Below are 27,493 nucleotides of genomic sequence, written 5' to 3'. Positions count from 1 at the left end.
AACTACAGTGGTTTCCCTGTGATAAGGACTCGCAGTTCATGTTCTAGACATGCTGTAGCAATAGGTGGTTTTCAGCAGAACTGCTAAGCCTGGGGTGGGCAGCTGCTTGGGATTGTGTCAGCTGGTAAAAAGTGAGAAGCATATATAACTGGGTACAGCTGCAGTCATTCAAATTAAAACTGCAGTAAAGACCTGACAATTAAAGTGCAGACACTACTTCCACTGGGTAAATGCCGCAGGGAGCAAGTGGCACACCAGGAATATTTAATATTTGTATGAAGCTTTTGTTTAAAAAAATGTAGAATGTGTCATTGCTGATAGGGGTATTGAATAGCTCCCACTGCTGTGATACAGTTGAAATCTCTGCTGATGACAAGTAGTAGCTCTAAATTGTTGAAGCATGGAGCAGATCAGCACTAAAACACATTTTCTCCCTAAAGACTGCAGCCCATTGAATAACAAAGGTTTGTCAGTCGAAGTCCCTTGCAATCAACCTTTGCATGAAGCATGCAATTCCTAGGGCCAGCTGCTGTTAACATATTAACATGAAAACTGATTTCTTGGCTGTGAAAACATCAGGTGTTAAATTTCCTCAGTTACCCTTTTCTACCAGTATAGAACTCTCTGCATGTGAAAATATTGTTTGCTGAAAATAGTATTAGCACTAAGTGTGGACCAAATGGAAATAAATAAAAATAATTTACAAATGATCTTTCAAAGACATACAAAAAAGCCCCCCAACCCCCTACCATTTTCTCCATAGTTAAGGGCATTTATGTTTGGGGCTGCATAGACAAAGATCAGTACCCGGTGAACATGCAAATGGCTTTACAAAGTTAGCAGTGTGAGAAAAAAAAACCAGTCACATTTTAGTGTTATAAATGTTTCGTGATGTCAGTTACATTACAGATTCCAAAATGAAATTAGAGAGCAGCAAGGCTGTACTTATTTATCTGAATGAGCTCCCTATTCCAAATCCGTAGTTAACAGAATGCTTAAAAGGAAAGCATGTACTAAATGAAGAGACAGCAGCATAAAAACAGATCTGAACTCATCTGGAATAAATTCATCTGCAAACAGCTTTAATAAAAAGCAGTCTCAGTCCTGGGATGCTCAACCAAGCTGGCTAATTAGCCCTGCAAAGACAGGGCAGAAAGACTGTTTAAAAAGGAAGCACAATAATGAAACTTAAAGAAAGGCAATATAAACCAAATCTCTCAACATAAAGGAGATGAGAATTCATTTTCCTCGTGGCACTCTCTACAGCTCCTGAAAGTGCCTGCTGCTGGCAATGAATGAAATAAAAGGGGAGGAGGGAGAACAGAAAGAGGTGTTAACTTACCAACCAGCGGATGGAGCTTTTCGCTCCGCTCCCTTCATGACGCTGGGAACTCACAAGCCTATAAAATGTGCCTTGGCTCCCAGTCCCCTTCTCCTTCAGCAAAACTAAAAGCAAGAGGTGTCTGTGCAGAGGAGGAAAGGTGATGCTGTTCTATTCAGAGGTAGCTCTCCTGGCTCAGCTGGTGCAGCATCTCTAGCAGTTTGAACAGTCCAGCTAAAGCTTTTTCTGAGAGATCTCTACTGCCCAGTATCTGCTGTGCTACCTTACTTCTTTTCTAATTTCTTTCCTCTTCTTATCTGTTGGTGGGGATCTTGAAAGGTTGGGAGAGGGAGGTGGCAGAGGCACATCATCGCTGTAAGAGAGGAGAGCTCCACCAAGATGACTTCTGTCCCCACAACCAACTGGAACATGAGTATGAGTAGCAGGTGGAACATGAGCCTTGCAGCAGCAGGTGATACCTGGAGAGAGGTGCTGGGAGTGCCAGCTGGAAATGCTTCTCCCCCTGTAGCATCCTCAGCAGCCAACTTCTCCAATCAGTTTGTGCAACCCTCTTGGCGCATTGCCCTGTGGTCTCTGGCTTATGGTAGTGTGGTGGCAGTTGCTGTGTTTGGAAATCTCATTGTCATCTGGATTATCCTGGCTCACAAGCGCATGAGGACAGTGACCAATTACTTCCTGGTGAACCTGGCCTTCTCCGATGCCTCCATGGCTGCTTTCAATACCCTGATCAACTTCATCTATGCGCTGCACAGCGAGTGGTACTTTGGAGAGGCTTACTGCCGCTTCCACAACTTCTTCCCAATCACAGCTGTCTTCGCCAGCATCTACTCCATGACAGCAATAGCTGTGGACAGGTGAGAAAAGAAAGGAAAAGGTCAGGGGTGAGAGACTGAGATCAGATTCTCTGATGAAATAAAAACACAGAGATAACAATTATGAAATGATGAGAGGCAGAGCCCTTGACAGTTCATCAGATGTGCTCCTCTTTACTTCTTTCATCTCTCTCTCTTACGCTGTTTTTCTCCCTGTCTTTGATCTTTCTCCTTCACCTTCTCATTAGGTTTACTCTATTGTTTTCAATTACAACAAACAGTTCTGCTTTCTGACTTCATCTGCACTCTGTGCTCTTTTAATAATAATTCTGTAACAGGAGACATTGCTGTGAAAACAGTCTCTGTCCCTCAGTTATGTCATCTAACTCATACTGATAAGGAGTTGTAGAGATTGTGTGAAGGGAGAAGATTTCAAATTTCCCTCCTCTTTGTATTTCTGCAGCTGGCAGAGGCATTTTCCTCCTCCTCAGAAATCACTTCAGGCTCTGTTTTTAATAGCTCTTCTCACAGACAGCTCTGAGCTGCTTGCTTCCTTCTGAGTTTAACTAATGAGACTATTTGTATTGCCATCTGTGCATATCTGAGGGCTGGTAAGAACATGGTTTCAAAGGGCTCGCTTTTTTTTCTAATTACTTGCAGCAAAACAAGCCTTTGTGACTGTGAAAGAAAATAGGACAGGGAAGAACTTTACCTTTGTGCTCTTGATAATAATGGAATAGGACAGCCGTAGCCTTCATACAGTAAAAAGGAAATGTAGCTGTCAGATTTCCAACAGAGATGCTTTAATGGACCATCTTTCTCAGAAGGTGCTGAGAAATGAAGTGAATTTAGAAAAGGTGCTCACAATTAAGGCACAATTATTCACTTTGCCTTAACTGACCTGGCAGAACTGCAGCATTCCCTGTAATGGTTGTTAAGATTTTATGAGATTTAATCCATCTTCTGAAATGTTATTTCTCATTTCCAGGTGCCAAGATTAGGGAATACATTGTTTTACCTTTTGTTTGTTCTGTGGACAAGTTCATAATGCTTTTTTGCTGACTCAGTGAATTATAAATTTTAGGTGGCATTCTCAGCTGGCTGCATTTCTGTTCCATAAAGGTAAAAATGAAAGACAAAATGAGATTCTCAGCAACTCTTCTACCTCTCTGCTCTGGGGATGGGTGAAGGCAGGAGAGAATCAGTACACCTTCCTCTTGCCAGTGATGTATTTTGTTCCCAGCTGTTGCTTCTCATTAATAATGGAGGAGGTAGTGTAAAGCAAATGATACTATCTTTAACCAGAATAAGACTTCTTCCATTGCCGTTTGGGGATCATTTTAAGATTCATCACCTATATTGAGGCTTTTAGAAAGATAAAATGGTTTTAGGTGATGCTGGGGATTTATCTGGTATTGCTGCAGCAGATCATGTAATTAACTGAGCAGCTACTAGGATGCTCTGAGTGAGGTTTTTCCATTTTCCTGACAAAAACATACCCAGAGACATAGCACTATCTTGAAAGTTGCTACATTTATGCTAGGAAACTGGAAATAAAAATGAATACAGTTCTTTTGGAATCCAAAGGGTACATTTCCAGAGTGAGGTAAGAACAGCTCTGCTCCACGCTGACTGAAGTTCAATAGTCAGATACAATATATTGCAAATGTTTTCCTTGGTTTAGGAATGTGAGACACTGGTGCTCAGGAGTCAGTTACTACTACTATTCACTGTGATCTCTCTCATCTGAAAACTCAGGAAGAAACCACCATGTCCGTCCCCCTTTCCCCATCTCCAAGTTCACTTGCCCCCAAAGACAAATCAAAATCTTCCCTGTGTTTGGGTGAGCTCTCTGCAGTACCAAGGAGCAGGTGTAAAAGAAACAGAGAAGCAGTCTATCCCTCCTTCCCTATTCCTTCCTTTTGTGCTAAATCACACTCCACAGGATTCAGTACCGTAACGATTTCCTGACTGCCTCTGTAGCACACCTCTACAGAAGCCAGAGGAAAACTAAGAGTCAAAGCAAACCCCAAAGAATGTCTTTTGAGGCTCCAGATTAGCTAGGTGGACATTTTTTAAAGCTTTGATTCCTATTTAGCTTCTGTAGAAGTTCAGACAGTGCTTCAGAGAGGACACTCTTCAATAGTTTTCACAGAGTAAACTCATCCTTCACATTCACGTTCATTTACAATTTTTTTTTTTTTGTCCTAATATGGGACAAAGCTGCTGAGGGAACTGGAATTATGGATCACATTGGATGATTTTTCCAGTAGAAATCAATATCCCAAGCTGTCAGCCTGTGGCTTGGACAGGAGCACACTGTGTTGGATTAGGAACCGGCAGGAGGGCCATGCCCAGAGAGTGGTGGTGAATGGTGCCACATCCAGCTGGCAGCCAGTCACCAGTGGTGTCCCCCAGGGATCAGTGCTGGACCCCATCCTGTTCAATATCTTTATTGATCATCTGGATGAGGGGATTGAGTCCATCATCAGTAAATTTGTAGATGACACCAAGTTGGGAGCAGGTGTTGATCAGTTAGAGGGTTGAAGGGCTCTGCAGAGGGACCTTGACAGGCTGGACAGATGGGCAGAGTCCAACATGATGACGTTCAACAAGCCCAAGTGCCAGGTGCTGCACTTTGGCCACAACAACCCCATGCAGTGCTACAGGCAGGGGTTGGAGTGGCTGGAGAGCAGCCAGGCAGAAGGGCACCTGGGGGTACTGGTTGACAGCTGGCTGAACATGAGCCAGCAGTGTGCCCAGGTAGCCAAGAAGGCCAAGGGCATCCTGGCCTGTATCAGGAATAGTGTGGCCAGCAGGAGCAGGGAAATCATTGTGCCCCTGTACTCAGCGCTGGTTAGGCCACACCTTGAGTGCTGTGTCCAGTTCTGGGCCCCTCAATTTAACAAGGACATTGAGACTCTAGAACGTGTCCAGAGAAGGGCAATGAGGCTGGGGATAGGCCTCGAACACAAGCCCTACGAAGAGAGTCTGAGGGAGCTGGCGCTGTTTAGCCTGGTAAGGAGAAGGCTCAAGAGAGACCTTATTGCTATCTACAACTACCTGAAGGGAGGTTGTAGCCAGGAGAGGGTGAGTCTCTTCTCCCAGGCAACCAGCAACAGAACAAGAGGACATAGCCTTGAGCTGCACCAGGGGAAGTTTAGGCTGGAGGTGAGGAGAAAGTTCTTCACAGAGAGAGTTGTTAGCCATTGGAATGGGCTGCCCAGGGAGGTGGTTGAGTCACCATCCCTAGAGATGTTCATGAGGGGATTGGACGTGGCACTTGGTGCCATGGTCTAGTAGTCATGAGGTCTTGGGTTGACAGGTTGGACTTGATGATCTTTGAGGTCTCTTCCAACCTTATTGATTCTGTGATTCTATGAAAATACTGGAAGGTCATGGGTTGCAACACACTAAGAAGTTTGTTGTGATATGCTCCACTGATAGTTTTAAAACACTCAAGTGTTCACAGTATCAGTGAGTCCCCATCACTTAAGAGAGGTCATGGGCAGCACGTTTCCTTTCACATCTGGTTCTGTAGGCCTTAAGTTGTGTGCACTGTGAAGTTCCTGGACCAACAGAGACTGCTGTGAAGTAAGCAGTGAGTTCTAGTGGGGTGTGCTGTGTCTGGAGCTGAGGATGAAAGTATCCAAGACTGCTGTAAGACCACCTGGTAACTGAACTCAGATTTATGTGAGTTTGTTCACTCTTCTGTCCCCCTCTTCCTGGTGGTCTTTTTCCCATCTCCTGCTGTTTTCCAAGAGGCTGTTTTCAGTCTACTGCAGAGATACCACAGGTAGCTTTAACCAAGTCAGCTCAAATATCAGAAGCAGAGAGGTTTTACACTCTACTGCTTCATAGACATTCATCCATTTGCTCTTCTATAGCTCATGTCATACAGTACCACAGCTACATTGCATCCAGTGTAATAGTTTCTTTAGATGCCTTATGGACACAAACTTTTAAAATAGCCTAATATAAACCAAACAGGGTATAGTTCTTGAGTAAATAAGCTCTTGCCACTGGCCAGCGCATCATCCTAAAGCATCATGTGTCTTAACTCCATCTGTGACTAGGCTGGGGTACAGTTCTAGGACATGTTGAAGGCAGTAACTTAGGCAGAATTTAAGCTATCTAGCTCTAGCCATTGAGGAACCACTATCCCTTCCTACTGGCTCTTAGCTTGCAAAAGAGGTGGTTCATGTACACTGGCAATTCATTTCCAATCACAAGATTACCATACCATGCAACCAGTTCTGTGTGCAGGCCTGGAAATTCTTTGCAGATATCTGATGGGTATAGTGGAAGCTTGGAGACGTAGCAATATAGCACAAAACAACCTGTCTCACAGTAGAGCACTTGTATATCTTTATACATTTTCTCCCTGTTATTAGCATGTCTAGATTATGACTTCCTCAGTTATTGTTCTCCCAGCGATTCCATGGTGATTTCTTCATTTCAACAAGTTTAACTCTTTGTAAAAGCAGCTGCTCTGGAATTAAACAAGGTGTTCTAACCATGGCAGTGACTAGCTGCTGATCCTGTTCACATATTACCTTTTCTTTTCTTCCCAGCATGCAAACAAACTTTTGGACTTTGGAGAGCTATCACATACACATTAGATTTCCTTGTATACAAAAGTAATTGCAAAAACTGACAGATACACCAATATTTCACACAAATGTAAATAAAATTACATTTATGATACATCAGTGTTCTGCATTACTGCAAAACAGCCTTCAAGGCTAACTGCTGCTCAACATAGTCAATATAATAGCATCAAGGAGACCTATGTAACTTTTCTTAACAAATCATTAGGAAAGGAGGAAAGTGTGGATCTGGGATCACCCTTTCTAAAGATCAGATTCTGCTAAATGTTAACCATTTTTCCTAGCCTTATACTCTGCAAAAATCCCAGCTCATTTTCCAGATCAACTACTGGCAGAGTCAAAGGCACTATAATAGATGAAAAACAAAAAAGTCCAGTGTTAAAAAGTCTTCCCCTTTCATGCACTTTTGTTTCAATCACAAAACTTTCCTCACAGATTGTGTTGATGTAAGCTCTGATGCCGTTACAATTTTGTGCCTCAGTGAGCTGTTAACAATAAAGCCAGGTGGGGTTTGGTCTCTTCCCCCAGGCAACCACTGACAGAATGAGAGGACAGAGTCTCAAGCTGCACCAGGGGAGGTTCAGGGTGGATGTTAGGAAGAAATTCTTCACAGAAGGAATGACTGGCCATTGGAATGGGCTGCCTAGGGAGGTGGTGGAGTCAGTGTCCCTGGAGGTGTTTAAAAAAAGACTGGATGAGGCACTTTGTGCCATGCTTTAGTTGATCAGATGGTGTTGGGTGATAGGTTAGACTTGTTGATCTCAAAGGTCTTTTCCAACCTGGTTAATCCCGTGATTCTGTGACTCAGGCTCTTCATTCTCTTCACGTGTATGTTGTAAGAGCAGATATTATTGTCAAAAAGTAGTTCCACATGGCCTATAAAGGAATCTGCTACTGAAATTATGAAGTAGGCAGTTGGCACATTAGAAAATGTATTGCCTTGCCAGTAGGATACGTTTTAGTATCTACCTCTGCATGAGTTCCTATCCCTCAGACAAACTGCTCAAAGCCTTCATGTGACATAAACATTTTAAATTAATACTTCTGCCAAATTATATGTGACCATTTCAATGTAGAATAAGATATCTGAATTGGGAGTTAAGTATCTCTTACTTCCCCTGTATGCTCAGAAATGCTGAAACATAGGGAAATGTGTGTGTGGAAAAATGACCTTGAATAGGTCTGGCCCTATTTTGTAGTCATATGGCAGCAGTTCCAGCAAGAAGATGTATACTGGAACTTGCATTCTTGTACATGTGCTGGGTCAATGGATAGAGGCTTCAGTAGTGACAGGCAGGAAACCTGCATCACCCAGCCAGCTGCTATCCTGTGCACAGAGCTCAGCTCCAACAGAAATGCGGCCTTTGCCCCGTCTCACACTTGCCTCAGACTCTGATACCTCAAAGTAAATGGTTTCCATGTTAATGGAGAGAGGAATTTGCACTGAAGTCCACGGAGAAACAGATGATCATAGGAACAGGAAAAACAATAAGCTAGATGGATTTGTTTTCAAGTTTGTTGTGCTTTAAAGGCTATTTTCCCGAGAGAGACCTCCCCCTCATATCTGAAAGTGTAGCTCATGTAAACTCACTATGCTTGATTTTTCCACAAGATGACATTTTATTGTTAGTTAGCTTTAGCTTCCTCTGGTATAACATAGCTACATAAAACACTGCCTACCATATCCCCCAAAGTAAAGTTCAATACTGCTCTTTTTAATCCTTTTTTTTTTTCCCCCAAACTAATGGATGACTTCATAATTGTGACTTCATGAATCAGCCTTTGTCACTGCCTATCATACTTTTAAATTTATCACTATTATTACTCCTATTACTTTGCCAATAAAATAGAATTCAAAGAGGGAATCCCCATTTCTCTGCATTGCCCAAATCTGTATTTTGAGGAGAAGCACGTCCTATTTCTGTATTGAGTATCTAGGCTACCCTCTGAAAAATACTACTCCTCAGACCTGGAGAGAAAGAGTTGAGCAGGAGAGCATTATGGGTTCAGAAATCAAGAGGAGAGACACAAAGGATCCTTTATGACTTGGGGGCCTAGAATTATTTTCTTGGTTTTACAATACTCTTTCTTTCTGAGAAAAGAGGTGAAATAATTCCTGCAGAGCATCCTGATGCAACAGCCACAAGATTCAGACTGCCAGGGTTGCAGGAAAAATAATCCATTTCTTGCTATGATACAAACTCGTAATAGTTAGGCCAAAAAATAATATAAAAATCTTTTTGAGTTTTGGTCAAAACCCATGACAGAATTATGTTATCAGTAACATACTGAGACAGCCTGGGGATAATTATAGGCTATTTTTTTTCGTCCTTGTTTTTCATGGAATAAATATTATATTTAACAAGCTGCTTTCAAAATATGCAGTGGGGGGGATGAAAAAAAGAGGTTGATAAGCCAATACCTCGAGGTGTATAAGCAACATTTACAACAGTGACTAACCCTGTGTCCTCTTGTTCAAGGCAGGGAACAACATCTGACAAATCTGAACTGTATGTTCAAATGAGAAGTTCATCTCAGACAGTCTTAGCCTTAAATACAATTTCTCAGTGACCTTATTCATAGCTTCAGGAAAACTATTAGAAGATATATCTGTGGTTTACTGCGTAATGTAGCCTGAAGTACTTTTTCAAAGACAAGTCAAGGGTTGAAGCTGGGGTTTGTTTTTTTTTCTGGTTGGGGTTTGTTGTTTTCTTTGGTGGTTTTAATTTAATGCTATTTGCTATATGGATGCATTTCTGTCTGGTTGTCCAACCAGGGAGAAATTTTTATACCATTCATGTAATTACTCACCTGAATGAAAACTGTTTCAAAAGAAAACGCAGAAAGGAGGAGGAAGGCATTCAGATGGCAATGTCAGAAATGCAGGCAGTAACGAGAGTGGGTTGTAGTTTGTGCAGATGGAGCTGGGTTTGCAGAATTTGCATTGATATTGGCCCTCGATAGCCCAGACCTACTGTATTCAAAGAGTAAGAGAAACAGAAGCACTTCTGGAGGGAAGTCAGTCTAGCATTTTATGAGACACACCAAAGAAAAGTGTTATCCCTTCTCAATGTGCATAGGTAGAGAATACATTGCGTATAATCAATCATATGCTTCCAACAACCTAGCCTATTATCACTTACCAAAGTGTTTCTCAAGTAGAACGCATTGGAGTGTTTATAAGAGCTCAGCTATAATAAAGAATTCCAATATTCCTGTTTTAAGGAATTGGACACTAGCCCTGAATTCAGAAAAAACTGTAGTGTTACTCTCTGCTCAAAGCACAGCAGCCCTGTCACATGTGCCTCTGGGTAAATCAAGGCCAAGTTATTCTTCAGGAATATTGATCAATGATTTCTCAACCACACAATGTGTTTGTTTGCTGTCATTAACTTTCTTTGTGCTGTTAGGTTTAGTTGAGAATGGTGTAACAGCAACACTGTTCACTGTATATCCCTCTAGCCACCAAAAGTAGCCTTATTCAAGAGTCAGAGACAGTCCTAGGAAAATGCCTGTAGCCACTCTTCCTGCAGAGAAAGTCAGTCTAAATTAATGAATAAAGACCATTCCCACAAGACAAGACACAGCCTTGATCTAGCAGGTAGAAGATAAAGATCAAAGAATACCAAAGTTCAATATTTGGTTTTCATCATGCAAAAAAACCCTCTAAAATCTCACAGTTCATTCCATCCTCTTCTACCCAAAAGAGATCTTCTGTAGCGTTTTCCACAACAATGTTTTAAATAAGGGCAGAGAATCATAGCAATTTCCCTGCCTAAGCTTCCTAATTACCAGTTGATTCCAAATATAAAGTTTGAAACCCAGTTTCTGTTTTGAGGCAATAACAGCATCTGTGTATTCATGAAGGAAGCACACTGCTGTCTGCTGTTGACAAGGCACTTACATACAAGCATTATGATTTTCTCTGTCTCTTCCTTTGTCAAGCCCCAATTTCCTGTTGCAATCTAAGGCTGAATTGATTACTTTTTCACCCATCTGAGTTTATAAACACACTGTAAACGTGTGACACAAATCACTTAGGATGATTAAAGAGTTCCAACTGTGTCGCCAGATGGCATTTGTAGGATCCACTTTTGAACATTGTTTTGTTTTTATAATGTCTTATGTATTTTTGCTATAATTTCCTCAATGATGTGTGGAAGAGGAAATATTTTCCTGCCTGTTTCAGTTTATGCTGTTTTACAAAAAGGATAAATTTGGATTATTTTTATCCTTTCTACTATCAGGATCATCACAAACTTCAGAATCTTTTATAGCACTTACCAGCTATTTGTCTCATGTTATTTTCAAAGAGCAAAAGAGCCTCATGATTATGCTGTCGTCATAACCACTGTCTTAAAGAGTTTATCAAAGTTACTCAAATGAGGACTGCCTCTATTACCATTTCAGAGAAAACAAATTTTCCTGATTTTATGAACCCAAAAAACAAGTACCAAACAGTAAATTGTAGACTCCAGCAGGAAATTGGATCTATTCTGGCCCCAGCAGATAAAAAAGAAAAGAGTCTTGAAGAAAAAGAGGCATTGCAGCAGGCACACCGCGATGTACCAGCCGTTATATTTTGCTGTCTGACTGATTTCACCCCAGTTTCGATGGAAAGACTGATGCTGACTTCAATAGTAATTAGCTAGGGACAAAGACTGACACAAGCCCAAGTTGGAAGAAAAGCCATGACAGTGGGATATAGTATGCTCACAGCAAAAAATAAAAATCATGTGCTCATGATTCCAGTGATGAAACTAAAGTGCTATCTAAAAATGATTTAGAATAAGGCTTTAGAATATGGTGCAGATGCTGTGTGGTTCTCATTCTTTCAAGTATTGGCTTCAGTCTCTACCTGCAAGTATTCATAGAGTCATAGATTCAATAAGGTTGGAAAAGACCTCAAAGATCATCAAGTCCAACCTGTCACCCAAGACCTCATGACTACTAGACCATGGCACCAAGTGCCACATCCAATTCCCTCCTGAACACCTCCAGGGACAGTGACTCCACCACCAATTTAGATCCCTAAATTTCTAAATGTGCATATTCCATCTTATAAATATCTTGTAAGTGCTGGTGCTTATATTGCACAGGGTAATAATGGCTTCTGCTTGTTGAGATAAAAGAGTATAATGAGTTAATTCTTGCCACTTGATAAGTAATTTAGATTCAGTATCCCTGCTTTATTGCATGGAACAAACCATCTATGACATTTTAGCAGCTCCCACTGGAGTGAGAAAGCATTAGGAGTCCAATATTGAAGTAAGAATCCAGAGCCCTTTGTTTGGCAGAGGATCCCATTTCTCCAGTCTGGTGACTGACTGAACAGTAAATGCCCAAAGACTGCAAAGCAAATTGGCATAGCCACTCACTAAATGTTCGTGTGGCTATAGAATGCTTTTCAGAGGTGCAACAAGACTTCAGTTGCTTGCAGCCATTATAAATCCTCCATTACCTCAAATGCTTACTATCTCTAGTGGTTTTCATTCTCTCTCTCCTAAATGGCACAGAATATGGCAGAGCTACACAGACCTCAGCACTTGCTGCTTTCACTGGTTTCAGGACTGCAGGCCACTTGAAAGCACAGTAGAGAACCAGAAAAGTCATTGACACATGACAGCAGAGCACCAGAAAAGTCCATCTGTTCCTGTGGCAGACTGTTTATGGTTGACTGGTAACAGAACAAACCTTTGGGAATTCTCTCCCACACACTTGGAGAGGCAAAGGGGCTTGACACCACAGAGCACTCCTATCAAAATATAGAATACACAGAATACATAGAATAAACCAGGTTGGAAGAGACCTTCAAGATCATCGCGTCCAACCCATCAACCAATCCAAACACTGTGATTTTCTACCAGTTCTGCTTGCCTGGCAATATCTGCCTTTACATCACCCCATTTTCCTCTCCTATTCTCCCCTCTCTCAACACAGTTTCTATCTGCTGTTATTCTACAATTCATCTTTCTTGGTTTTTCCTCCTGTTCATTTCTCATTACTCGTTTTGCTTCTATTCCTACTTTTGCATTCAGCGGTTTCCCAGTCTCGGTTCCTTTGCTTTTGCTCTAGATTCCCTATTTCATCATTTTCCCTTTCATTCCTGTCCTACTCACACAATTCTCAATTTTCTACCCCATGTTCAGCACCATTCAGTGCACAATTCAGACAGCTTGTCTGCTGCTCCCCCACACTTTGTTGTGCAAAAGGTACGTAAGGCTATCAAACAGAATAAGGAAACCAGTCAGCCTTAATGACAGAGCTAAACCATGACAGACAACAGTTGTCAGCCAGGGATAACTGGAATATAATGGGCAATATCCTGCAGCATACACACACATTATCCCACACCCAGCCTTCTCACCTCATTAATTTTCTCCTGAGCCTGGAACACCTAGCCTAGGCTAGCAGGAGCTTTCATTCCTTATGGAAGTATCCTTGCCAAAATGGACGGAGACCAAAGGCAAGGGCCAACTGAAAAATTAACTCCTTCAGGTTGAGGCTACCACATTAGCTACCAGTAATGGCAAAATAACGTTTCCAGTAACTAAAACTGAAGGCAGGAGTGGCTAAGCCTCCTTTGCAAACAATAGCTAATAGTGCAGGAATGACTCAACTCTCTTCTGCACTTCTTCAGCCTACAGAGATCAACATCTAGGTACAGTTCAGCTATGGAGGTGTGTATTTTTTAACCTGTAGCTGAGAGTCATTCCACATTTTCCACTGTATCTTTAACTATGATAATGATGGCTTCTCTGGAAAAATGCTAGCACACTTATATGACGAATTTCAGTGAGTATAACAATTGCAGCTATAAAGCAATATCTCACTGTGTTAATTAAGTAATTTTGTTGCTAAGAAAAGTCACTGAAGGAACAAGTTAGAGACTTCATTGTAATTGTTAGTGTACTGGCAAATTAGAATAAATTAGATTTGTTACAAAAGCTCAGTAGTAGAGAGCTGTCAATAGTCCCTGGTCAGCTAAGTCCTTCTTGCTCAAAGGCATTGTTAAGGCTCCTCCAACTCCTCCCCATCTTGTTTGTTAAAATGACTGCCTGCTACATTTTTGTAACCTATCTTGCACAAAAGCTAGGCTGTTGGTTTATCACTCAAATTTCAACAACAACAAAAAAAGGCAAGTAGCCTGCTTTTTATCTGATCCTTGTCCTTTGACTTACCTCACTCAAGAGAGCCAATAGTTAGAATTTCCATCAGAAGAGCTGCATGAGTCATTTCACACAAGCAATCCACATCTTTCAAGGGTAGTCGCCAGGCAGGGAGATAAAACAACAAACAACGGAATTACTGCTGATACCTGTTGAGATCAAGGGTAATATAACTGAGAATAAGAATAATGTGGATGCAATAGAAAACTGGCAACAGCACACAAAATAATATCAATACACAACCTGAAGAAAACTGGCAATTGAAAGACATTATTCCAGGCTAGGAGAAAATGCCTTAAGAATCCCACAAGCATGTGAAAATTATGACTTGTTTATGTGTTATCACCTACTACAGGTAAAGATAATCAAGCATTTTGGACTGTATCTGGCAGCCCATACTCAAGCTAGCTCAATTTGAAAGACAGGACTCATGGCTAAAAACTTAACTTCGTTACCAAGCTGTGCTCACTCTTTGGAAGACAAGGGAACTAGGGGGTAGAGGGCAACAATCCAATCAATGCCTATTTTCACCAGATTTCCTGCTCTCAGGACAAGATATCCTGCACTTTAATAGTTAGAATGTAAAACCAAACCCAGTAGTTTAGCTGAAACAAATAAAAAGAGTAGGTAAAGGAAAGGGGAACTAATTATTTTGTGGGGGAAAAAAATGTCAGTCCAGCAAAACCAAAGCAAAATGGTTAGGCCTGGAATTCTAGATATAGAAATTGATCATTCAGAACTGAAATTATTTTAGAGTACTCTAACAGCATTTAATTATTTTGAAGTAATAGCACAGTTATCAGGCCCACTAGAGGCTGAGGAACACTGTGATGGCAGATGTTGCATTTGTGACATATTTGATGGCTAAATATAAACAGAGTTACTTTTGCTAAGAAAAATACCTATTCTATAATTACTGTAACAGGTCAATGACTTAACCCATGACAATTATCCGTCTCACAAGTATGAAATTTCCAAAAAGTAAGATGACCTGGATTGAAATTTCTTGAGTATAGCAAGTAAATATGGAGAAATATGGAGAATCACTTACACAAATTCTTATCAGGAGCACTGGCTTATGAATATTAGTGTTATTGGCTTGTAGTTAATGTCTGTACCTACAAATTTTGGCTAAGTCTGCCTAGAAGCTAGGCATGTGCAATTAGGGCATGTTAACATAACAATTAGGACACGTCACATCATCCTTCATTTTACATGTCTGCTGCTCTTCTGATTGCAGCAGAACAGAATTTATTCATCCAACAAAAAAAATGGATTCAAATCAGTGGCAGAATCTGATCACAGTTCAGATTCTGCCTGGATTTGGACACACAGAGCCAACAGTAGAAGTTGCTGGAGTGTGTCCAGAGGAGGACAATTAAACTGGTGAAGGGTCTAGAGAGCAAGTCTTACAAGGAGCAGCTGAGGGGGCTGGGATTGTTCAGTCTGAAGAGGAGGCTGAGGAGAGACCTACTTGTTCTCTACAACTACTTGAAAGGAGATTGTAGTGAGGTGGGGGTCGGTCTCTTCTCCCACATAAGAAGCAATAGGACAAGAATAAATAGCCTCAAGTTGCACAAGGAGAGGTTTAGGTATTAGGATATTAGGAAAAAAATTCTTTACTGAAAGAGTGGTCTGGCATTGGAATGGGCTGATCAGGGAGGCGGGAGTCACCATACCTGCAGGTGTTCAAAAAACCTCGTAGACACTGCACTTCAGGACATGGTTTAGTGAGCATGGCGGTGTTGGGGTGATAGTTGGACTTGATGATCTTGGTGGTCTTTTCCAACCTTAATGACTCTATGATGCTATAAGAAGGGTGCCCGTGATCTAAAGCAGGAGATGAGAACACAAAGAGCAAACATTATGAATGTCTTTGAAACTCTTTTAATCTATGAATGTCAAAAGGACAAATATAGACAAGAAGAATAACAGTAGCTGCATATTAGTGTCCCTTTGGAATAGGATCTACTAATCTATGCTTGATTACCTATAAAACAATTAATTCTCTGTGAGTATAAAGTAATCTGATTTTTATAACTTCTAAGCCCCACAGCAACACCTGGAGTCTAACAACAGCACAGTATCTACTAATGCTGATGAGACATACTGATTTTTTCCCCACATCTTGCCCTACAATGCCTATTACTGCCTATGTAATTTTCCATACAGAAAGCAATCTCTGAGTCTATCCCAAACCATCTTTATATGAGGTAGAAATGTACAGAAAGAGTAGATGAAGAGCCATAGTACATCTTTTACTTATTGAAATTCCTTTTAGGAAGTGTAACATAACACAAAGAGGGAAGCAATACTGAAAGCTCTGAAAATATTTTTCTCTTTGCATACAGGCTGGGATAGGTGTGGTTTGACTTTCTAACTGTATTTAAAAGCTGAAGCAGACATGGACAGGGGCAATTATGAGGCATGAAGGCTGAAGACTTACAATGGGAAAAGAGGACCTTTAGGAGATCACTGATAGACTCTCATAATCTGGTCAAAGGTGATCAGATAACTGGACATGTGTACCGTGAAAGAGAGTGGAAGTAAACAGGCCACAACTATTCTTTAGCAGTAAGTTTGCTTCTTCCAGAAATACTACTAATGCCTGTGAGTGATTACAGTGTGATTGCAAGTGATCCAGACATTCTCCTAGAAATTGGAAAACTCATCAGTAAAACATTCAAGCTGGCATTCACATTCAACTCAGTTCTTTTCATGTAACACAAAAGTGTAAAACAAAAATAACAAGAACCAAACAAAAAACACCACAACACAGCAAAGAAAACAAACAACAAAACACAGGGGAAAAAATCATTTTGTTAGTTTTATTTTGACTTGCCCTGGTTATTCCCAAGAAGCTTATAAATTATTCCTATTCCAATTCTTACTTGGGAAAAGCAATGCTTTGGAAAACACAATGTAGAATGTCAGTGCTACCAATGACTTCAGAAAAGACAGAGGTACACTGAATACCTCCATGGAAATGTCTGGATTGAAATTGCTGATCCTTTAACTCCTACAGCAACTCACAAACACTATTGTTTTGGTCACAAATAAAAAGATTTTTCTAATACACTTTGGAAGCCCTCTGTATCTGAAGCAAAAGATTAATACAAAGGAAACGTTTCCTTGTGTTGTTTTGGAAACCACCATGGTGTCAAATTGAAGAACATATAGTTTCTTACTAAGTATGCTGTATTGGTAACACAATATGGACACACACGCATGTGGAGGGTTAACGCCCATTCTGAAGCACAGCGGGGAGGGCTTGCGAGTGCTTTGCCCTCCCTGCAGGGCGTTTTCCCCCTGGGAAACTGAGTCTGTTCCACTCCCCCCTCCCTGCCCAGCTAGGGTATAAAAGGGAAGGCATTGGAGTCATTAGCTCCTTTTGGCTCCTGCCTCTCCTGGATGAGAGCTACTGCGGCTGCCTTCCTGCTCCTCTGCCACGTGGTCGGGCCTGATCCTTCTCCCTGCTGCCTCTGTGCTTCTTCAGAGAGAGACTGGTTTTGTATTCTTCTTTGTCCCACTTGCGCTTGTGAACCTTACCTGTTATTGAGATATATATATATATATATATATTGTTTAAAGAAAACTCTTTACCTCTCTGAGGCAATGCCAGCGACAAGCGGTGTGAGCAATCTGGCAGTGCAGGCCTAGAGCCCGACATGGTGGTAGGCCATGCTCAGCATGAGTGCAGAGCCAGCTACCAGTATGCCAAAACAGTGCTGTGCTTGCAGCACTGTAACTGAAACAAGACGCTGGTAGCTAGAAACATAGTAAGTTATCTTGGGACAACAGGACATGCACCTGCATCAACAAACCTCGCGTGTCATCCATAGTTGGACCAATAATCTGTAATAGTGCGATGTGTGGTCACTCATAGGGAACCAATGTGTCCATGCCAACAAGGCACTTCGAGTTTATATAAATTGTAGCAGTTTCCTTGCTACGCACTTCTTTTTCTGCCTGTCCTGTCTCCTCTCCTTCCATGCTTTACTGTGCCATGCGTTCACCATAGGCCTGCGCCATAGGCCTGCAATACTGGAACAATAAAGGATCAATACCCGATCATATTGGTCAGCCGTATTGATTCCAAGAACCTCCGTCATTGCCAAATCTGGCTAAACCTCTCCACTTCCAAGCCGACTCCAAATTATTGTTTGGTGGATTTGCTCCTTTCCTTCCCCCCCCTCCCCCCTCTGCTGGAAGGGAGGAGGGGGGAGCAGGGCAGAGATTCTCAGCCTTGCCCCCATCTGAGCTCTTAACAACCAGTTAAGGCTTAAACCACCACAACGCAGCCAGTATCTCTCTGGCTTTATCAAGTACAACAACTTCTTTAAAGGTGATTCTGAATGATAGTCATCAGCATTTCCCTTACTTGTGGGAGAATCTTGATCAGTGTTCCTAAATAATTAATCTGATTAATGATTTTGCAAGTCATACCTTGGTCATTGTTACATGAAACAAAAGAATATGATCAGAAAAGTTGGTGGAAAATACATTAATTCAGGGTTTAGCCCAGAAAGCAAAGACATAGTCATGCTAAGAAAAACATGGGAAACACATGAAGTGTGTAATATGGAGTATATAAAAGACAAAATTTCTATCTCCCTTGTTCCTTACATCTATAACAGAGATCAAAAGACGGAAAATAAGACCTGTTTTTCTTTTTCTACCTGTCTCGATGCTTTCCTGTTGCTTTCTTTTCCTACAATTTTAAGTTTTAAATACTTTGAGTAGACTTTGAAATTATTTTTTGCATGTTCTTGTAAAGTTACCAGCATGCATTGTTTGCCAGTGCAAGACAGGGCAGCAAGCAGAATGCCATCCTACCCGAGAGCACAGGAACTGAGAAAGCAAATGAGATGTTTTCATGCTTTATGCAGCTATTTCTCTCAGTGCTTTTATCACATCTGCATTGCCCCAGGAAATGCTCATATGGTTCCTCTCTCAATCTCTGTATGAACCACTTGCAGTCTGAGGCACTTTGGCAGACCATCCCTGGTCAGTCTTTGTCTGCTGGAATAACTACACGCAGACTTGTCAGGCTCCCGTAGCTTTTGGAGAGATGTCAAATAATCCTGACAGCTTGGCTGTTGATTTTTTAATTAGAGGTAAACCCAGTATTGTGTCACAGAGCAACAGAGGATCTGGCTGCCCTGTTGCTTTTGAATCAGGTTATGCAGAAACAGCATTAAGTAACTCCTCCACTCATACACACACAGTTAACCAGGCGTCCCACAGCTTTAAAATAATATTCAGTGAACACTTGTTTTTTTAGAATAGATTTAACGAGGTTGGAAAAGACCTTCAAGATCATCAAGTCCAGCCTCTCACCCAACACCATCTAATCAACCAAACCATGGCACCAAGGGCCTCATCCAGTCCCTTCTTAAACACCTCCAATGGTGGTGACTCCACTACCTCCCCCGGCAGCCCATTCCAATGGCCTTTTCTTCCAGCACTGCCTTTATGGAGCTTGAACCACCCAAATGCACAATGCTTTCAGAACTCCAGGAAGACAAAATCTCTGCTTTTATCCTTCTCCCAACCCTAAGCTTTAATTGATTCTTATACACAGATTTTTGCTTTCTTTTACAGGTATATGGCCATTATTGATCCCTTGAAACCTAGGCTATCTGCAATGGCTACCAAGGTGGTCATCGGGAGCATCTGGATTTTGGCTTTCCTGTTGGCCTTTCCTCAATGCCTATACTCCATAACCAAGGTGATGCCTGGGAGAACTCTTTGCTATGTAGCATGGCCAGGTGGTCCAAAACAGCATTTTACGTAAGTTCTGTTCTTTTAAACTTGTGCATTGTGGTGTCTACACTTGCAGTGGGCTTGGCAAAAGCTGTAGAGTTTCATACAGAATAACAGCATTGATCACTGAGAAAGTGAGAAGGGATTTTCAAAGCTAGGAAGACAGTGCATTTTAAGTGATAAGTGGAGCACATTTATTCTCTTCTACATCTATGAGAGTTCTCCATTCCATACCATCATAGTGTCACTTAAGGTGGCTACTTCTTTAGACAGTCAGAAATGGCTACAGAATATGCAATTCAAAACAAGCTTTCTTTTCATCTTAACCAGAAAAGTATTTCCAGCATCTCCTTTTCCTGATCAGATTTTTATCTCTGGGTCTCTTCATCAGAGGGTTGGATTTCCCCCTTTATTCTGTTACACGATTACAATTACTTTTATCAGATATCAGTTCAAATAAGAACACTGCAATACCTGTAATTTGTGGCAGTTTCTGGAAGTGTAAAATAGCAGTCAATTAAATTGAATGTATCCTCTTCAACCCCCTGCCAGAATTAGGAATAAGTGGTTACCTAGCCATAACAACATTATTTGCCCTTTCACATTTTCTTTGACATTTAAGATGAATACCATGTCCAAGGCTGAAAGCTGATTTAGCAATCGAGATTCAAATCTGATATTCTGCTCTTTCAGGCTGGTGAGAGAGACTCTGATTATGTATAATTTTTATCACTTTAAAAGCCATACACAGATATTTTTCTTTAGGGCAGGAAGGTTATTCTAAGTGATGGTTGGGGATTCTTCACTGATGATTCACCAGAATTCTATCTAAAGATGTCATGTAACCAGGAGTTAACAGGAGAGAAAAGAAATTAGCTTTTTCCCCTCAGTGCTTACATCAGCAGCGATGAGTATGTTGCACAGGGGTGACACATCTGCCTTATGAATTACTTTGGACACCACAGGACATTTATCAGGGCCTTCCCATTTGAATACTTGATTTTCCTCTTTGATATATGGTCCAGACTAAAGCTCAAAATTCCTAGCTTGCTCTTTGGATATTTGGCTGTGCAATAATTAAATAATTTCAGAACAAACATTCATAGATTCAAGAATATTTGGGTTGGGAGGGACCTTAAAGATCACCTGGTTCCAAACCCCCCTACCCCAGCATGGGCCAGGGCACCTTCCTCTAGACCAGGCTTCTAAAGGCCAGGGAGGGGGTATACATGACCTCCCTGGGCAACCTGTTCCAGTGTCTCACCACTCACACTGGAAATAATTTCTTCCTAATATTCAGTCTAAATCTACCCTCCTCAAGCTTCAGTCCATTCCCTCTCATCCTATTACAACAAGCCCTTGTAAAAAGTCCCTACCCAGCTTTCTTGTAGGCCCCCTTCAGGTATTGGAAGGCAGCTATAAGATCACCCTGGAGCCTTCTTTTCTTCAGGCTGAACAGCCCCATTCTTTATTCTGCAGGCACTGATCATGATAATTTATAAACCCACTCTTAATCTATGCTAGTACAAGTTCAGAAGTAGAAACCCCATACAGTACTTGCATTAAAATGTAAATAAATTTAAATGCAATTCAAGACCTTCAAAAAGAAAGTGAAAACACAGAGTCAATGTAAAATATGCTTTGTGCTACAGTAGCACTGTTGACTTCTAGCAGCCAGAAGGCAGAGCTCCTCTGAAAGCATGCATCTGCTTAATGTTTTTTCATTGCAGGTATCATGTCATTGTGATTGTGCTGGTCTACTGCTTTCCACTGCTTGTCATGGGCATCACTTACTCCATAGTGGGAATTACCCTCTGGGGAGGAGAAATACCGGGTGACACATCCAACAAGTATCATGAGCAGCTCAAAGCTAAGAGAAAGGTACTGTTCCATTAAACCTCAGTAAGTGAATCCTGATAACATTATCTGCAACTGCATTGCAAAGTACCACAGTATATTCTTTCAGAAACCCAGGCTACTTGAAATGACAATGATGAGAGATCTAGTTTGATTAAAAATGTGAGTCTGCCAAATTGTCTTCCATGTTCACAAACTGTTCTTTTTTGTAGCTTTACTGTTCATCATTAAATAAAGGTGACATTATACTCCACAGGCAGCAGCATATACTGTGCATGACATGTGGAAACTAAGCACCAATGTTCAGCCTTACAGAGCTAAAATACTGGAGTTTGAACAATGGGCTAGTCGACTATTAAGCTCCTCTTAGGCCAGATGCTCCACTTACTGAATTGTAAGTGAATCTTGTAATTTTCAGTGACTTAAGCCCAATGCTTCTTTGAGATGACTGCTAATCCACCCTGTTCACATTGAGTAATTTAGGTTTTGAATCAATAGCTTTTAGGTGAGAAACACAAACTATTCTTTCCCAGTTATTTTATTTCCATATTTTTTAGTGTGAGCATTTCCTGATCTAATGAGGCTTTTGGATTGTTTATGAACTGATTGTTTGACTATTGCCTGTTCAATTTGCATGACATTGCAATGCTGTGAAGGTTTCTCTCCTGTAACATTCATTTTCATAACATAACTTCTCTTCTTCTATAAGGCAGCCCTTCTGCTTTTTTACTTCTACCCTTTTTCATCCTAAAGTGCATGTAGCCTTGTAGATTTGAAAAACCAGTACCCAAACATGGAATTCTAACTCACATTTTCAATTGCTCAGTTTGCTTCCTGGTGCTGTGTATATGCCATGACACAGCAGCAGTAGCAGCTGGGTCACAAGACAATAGGAGATCTTCTCCAAATATTAGAGAACACTGACATTTCCATTTCTTTCAGAACACTGCTAGGAATACAAAAGTGGCTTTTCCCCACATTCTACACAGAAGAAGCTTTGATGGCAGAGGATATATGAAAGGAAAGATTAAGATCATTTTCTCATTCATATATTTTCAGACTTTTAAGAGACCAGAGTAAAACTTTCTTTGGCAGTTTCAGTTGACAGAATGGTAGGCATGCCTTGACAGCTTTACACCATAATGTGCTGGTTAGAAAAGGTAAAGCTCAGTTAGAACTAAATCTAGCCAGGGAGATCAAGTGGAACAGTAAAAGTTTCTATAGGTATATTAATGGTAAAAAGAAGACTAGGGAAGGTGTGGGCCCCCTCAGAAAGGAAACAGGTGAGCTGGTGATGAGTGACATGGAGAAGGCTGAGGTTCTCAATGACTTCTTTACCTCAGACTTCACTGGCAAGGGCTCCAGCCACACTCCCAGAACAATGGAAGATAATGGCAGGGACTGGAAGAAGGAACTGCCCATTGTGAGTGAAGATCAGGTTCGTGAGCATCTGAAGAACTTGAAAGTGTTCAAGTCCATGGGACCTGATGGGATACACCCACAGGTGCTGAGGGAACTGACAGATGAGGCTGCTAGGCTGCTCTCCATCATATTCCAAACATCATGGCAGTCCAGGAAAGTCCCCACTGACTGGAAAAGGGGAAACAAAACTCCCATTTTCAAGAAGGGAAAGAGGTATGACCCAGGGAACTGTAGGCCAGTCAGTCTCACCTCTGTGCCCAGTAAGATCATGGAGCAGATCCTCCTGGAGGCACTGCTGAGGCAAAAGAATAATGAAGGGGCAACTGGGCACAATCAGCATGGCTTCACCAAGGGCAAATCCTGCCTGACAAACCTAGTGGCCTTCTATGACAAGGTCACAACATTAATAGATGAAGGCCAAGCAACTGACATCATTTACCTGGACATGAGCAAAGCCGTTGACACTGTCCCACACCACATCCTGGTCTCCAACATGGTGCAGGATGGGTTCCACGGATGGACCATTCAGTGTATAAAGAACTGGCTTGAGGGCCACACCCAAAGGGTGGCTGTCAATAGGTCCATGTCCCAGTGGAGGCCAGTGACAAGTGGAATCCCTCAGGGATCAGTCCTGGGACCACTCTTGTTTAACACCTTTGTGGACAGTGGCATTGGGTGCACCCTCAGCAAGTTTGCTGATGACACCAAGCTGTGTGGTGCAGCAGACACACTGGAGGGAAGGGATCCATCTGGAGGGACCTTGACAGGCTGGAGAGGTGGGCCCATGACAACATCATGAGGTTCAACAAGTGCAAGGTCCTGCATCTGGGTCGGGGCAATCCCAGGCACCGATATAGGCTGGGCAGTGACTGGCTTGAGAGAAGCCCTGAAGAAAAGCACCTGGGGGTGCTGGTGGATGAGAAGCTCAACATAAGCCACCAGTGTGCACTTGCAGCCCAGAAAGCCAACCAGAACCTGGGCTGCATCAAGAGAAGCATAATCAGCAGGTCGAGGGAGGAGATTCTCCCCCTCTACTCAGCTCTGGTGAGACCCCAGCTTGAGCACTGCATCCAGTGCTGGAGCCCCTATTACAGGAAGGATCTGGACGTGCTGGAATGTGTCCAGAAAAGGGACACAAGGATGATTAGAGGGGTGGAGCACCTCTCCTGTGAGGACAGACGAGGGAGTTGGGGCTGTTCAGTCTGGCGAAGAGAAGGCTCTGAAGACACCTAATTGTGGCCAGTTTCAAGAAAGCTGGTGAGGGACTTTTCAGGGTGTCAGGTAGTGATAGGACTAGGGGGAATGGGGCAAACCTAGAAATGAGTAGATTCGGATTGGATGTCAGGAAGAAGTTCTTCACCACGAGGGTGGTGAAACACTAACATGTTGCCCAGGGAGGTGGTGGAAGCCCCATCCCTGGAGGTTTCTAAGGCCAGGCTGGATGTGGCTCTGGGCAGCCTGATCTAGTGTGAGGGGTCCCTGCCCATGGCAGGGGGGTTGGAACTAGATGATCCTTGAGCTCCCTTCCAACACTGGCAATTCTATGATTCTGTGATTCTTAATTCTATGTGCTTCCTGTGAAATCAAAAGCATTATTTCTTTTTGCTTTTACATAGCTTTTTTTTTGAGAAAGCAAAATGCTAGTCTCTCTTATGAAAGAAAAAATGCAATTTGACTGGTATTATCACTTCTATTGCCTTGTAACAGTTCAAAGATTATTTTGACTGTGAACAGAGAGAAAATGCTGAAAAATCATCATGGAAAACTAAGCAGTATGGCTTTGCATATTTGCCCCAAAGTAAAATTACTGCACTAATGTCCAGAAATGCTGAAAGCATTTCAAAAGATCAGCATCTCACTCCTTAACATCGTCCATGAAAGTCCAATGTTACCATCACAGTCTTTGCCTTGCTTAATATCACTTACTCAGAAGTGTATATTCAAAGTCACAAAATTACCTTTCCTACAGAGCATAAGCAGAATTAACTGGTTGATTAACTGTGCTATTAACCAAAACTGCCCTTTCAGCTGTGTTAAAAAAAAGGAAGCAAATAGTGGAGGTTGGCCACATTATGATTTGTAAAGAGAAGCCAAGGAATCACTTTCTGCAACAGATACAATTCACAACAGCCAGCATGGAAAGAAAAATCATTAAAAAGTAACATGGAGCACTAGGACATCCCAGAACTTCAACACCTTATTATCATAATGACTAAATAAAATAAACATCTTATATCATAAAAACTAATGGTTTCTGAAGAGGAAAGGTGACTCACTATGAAGGGTGCAATTAAATCCTTTGCATACAGCACCTCATTAGAGCTCTAAATATATGCAAGAGAAAAGGAATAGTGTCCTTAATAAAAGGATTTTAAATGTGAAAGTACTGGAATGTGTGCCTTCAACACAGGCAACAAGAGGATTAAATTACATGGAAATATATTGTAACTGCATCAGTGACTTTATTGGCAGAGCTCCACGGCAGCTCTTCAGTTCCACTGCTGTGCTCTCTGGCAGGACTTATGAAATAACTGGTATTTGGAAAGATGAATCATAATTAGTCATTCATAGAGATGAAATAATAGACTAGATTTCAAATAAAGGCATCACTCAGCCTGCTTCTAACAGACCTGTTGCTTTTCCTTTATTCAAACAAAGAAATCATCTGGTTCTTTTGCTGTTTAGCACGAAGATACCCAGACACATGGAAACTCTGCACACTTATAGTGAAGGAGAAAGATAAAATAGCTGACCACATCTTTCATATTATGCAAGAATAAAGTGAAAAGGATGTTTGACTAGGATTGCTTGAAATGGTATTTAATGTTGAGAAGATAGTGAACAGCTCATGTAAGACCTTTAAAAGCAATAATTTTTCAATAAGACATCTGAAGCTTGAGAAAGTTGTTAGTATTTCAATAGGTAGTCTTATCCCTTCATACATGTGACTGTGCAACACATCCTGAGTCCTCCTCAAAGCAGTATCAAAGAGCGAGAGGCCCTTCTCACTGCAGGAGTGTTGGACTAGGTGACCTTTAAAGGTCCCTTCCAACCCAGCACACTCTGTGATTCTATTCTATAACAGAGGATTCAAAGACACTCACAGCGTGCACCATAGGCTGGGCAACACAAACTCATGCTTTAAGGGTCTAAGACTTGCAATGATTAGAAATTCAGGCCTGCATGAGACTACTGCCACATGAGACTACTAGCATCACTTGTTGAGGTTTTTTACCTTTTTTATCTCCCTCCTTTTTTTTCTCCATAGATCAAACATCTCAGGCACTGACCCATTTAACATTGCCTGACATCAGTCTTTTGAGCTTTGTAACATTCACTACATGTGAAGACTGTAGTCATTACCTGTTCTTCTTACATCTCCTGGCATGAGAGTCACTAATGTTCAACTGAACATCATTTAGTGTCCTGCAGTTTCCATTTTCACAAGATGGAATTATAGTTTCAATACTCTTATACATAACTGAAGTTTATATAGGTGGCTCATAGTGTAACTATCAGCTTTACTAGGCCAAAGTCTTCTTCATAATTTCATATATATACTTCAAAGACTTGCTCCCAGATGTGGTCTCCACACTCTGCTTTTTCTGTCTGATCTGTTCCAATGGCTTATTTTATTTAACCTCTAGGAGAGGATAATGATGCACTGTAAGTAAAATCAATCAGTTTCTCTTGTCAGTGTGAAAAATTGCAGTTCTGATCCAATTGCCTTCTGAAAAAAACCTGTTTCCCTCAACAGAAGATACCATTGCCTTCTCCCAATAGGAAGCATCAGAAGAACAGAAAACACTCCCACTTTTTAAACTTTTCTTTACAGTTCCCCTTACCTCTATTGACTTTATGCTAATATATCGCTGTGCATCTTTTTCAGCAGCTTTCACGACTCCTCCATACTTTTGGGTTTGGTTGCATTCTTTCCTTCTCTTAATGCTGCTTGATGTAGCATCTCAACTTCTAACTGCAATGAAGATGGATTAAGAGTCACTTTTTTTTCAATATCAAAAATCTTCTGCAAATTTACATTTAAAACCAGAAAAAAACCCACATTTGCTAATGACTCACAGTATTGACAGCAAAAGTAGACATCTCCTATCCATTTACAGTCAAATGCATCTATTTAATTAGTCAATACATTATATGCACCACAGGGGAGAAGAAAATTAGAAAGTAGACAATTGAAGACTTCCATCTGAAAAGAAAATGATACTCAAAACAAGGTAGGCCTGTAGGAATAACGATGTCACAAGAATCGCTTTTAACTATTAACTTGAATATGAGATATGGTGGGAAGCCAAGATGTAACCATTCCATGTCAGGGTGTGGTAGGTTGAGAGGGCTTAGCTCTCCCTCCTCCACAGAGTAAGAAACCACAACTAGCCCAGTCGAAGGAGCAAAGCTATATATTTACAAGCATATATGGAAAGCAGGTTATATATAACACAATATATACAGGTATTTACAATATATACACAGAAATATACAGCAAAGGGAAATAAC

General features: G+C 41.3%; 1 protein-coding gene across 2 annotated transcripts in view; it reads left to right on the top strand.

Annotated features, from left to right (window-relative positions):
• Positions 1 to 1,407: 1,407 nt before the first annotated feature.
• The window catches only part of TACR3 (tachykinin receptor 3), a 43,954-nt gene continuing 17,868 nt past the window's right edge, over positions 1,408 to 27,493 (top strand). Inside the window, exons 1-4 of one of the 2 annotated variants that reach the window (XM_054180451.1) lie at positions 1,408 to 1,461; positions 1,709 to 2,196; positions 19,538 to 19,726; positions 21,430 to 21,580. In XM_054180451.1, the coding sequence (XP_054036426.1) occupies positions 1,408 to 1,461; positions 1,709 to 2,196; positions 19,538 to 19,726; positions 21,430 to 21,580 (882 nt within the window). Of the gene's footprint in view, positions 1,462 to 1,495; positions 2,197 to 19,537; positions 19,727 to 21,429; positions 21,581 to 27,493 lie in introns of those variants that run through there. The other variant, XM_009902244.2, reaches the window with a different exon arrangement.

This window comes from Dryobates pubescens, chromosome 1 (genome assembly GCF_014839835.1).
Source record: "Dryobates pubescens isolate bDryPub1 chromosome 1, bDryPub1.pri, whole genome shotgun sequence".
In the NCBI taxonomy this organism is placed as follows: Eukaryota; Metazoa; Chordata; class Aves; order Piciformes; family Picidae; genus Dryobates; species Dryobates pubescens.
Note: the sequence above shows the minus strand (reverse complement) of the source record. Positions and strands in the feature narration are given on the sequence as shown.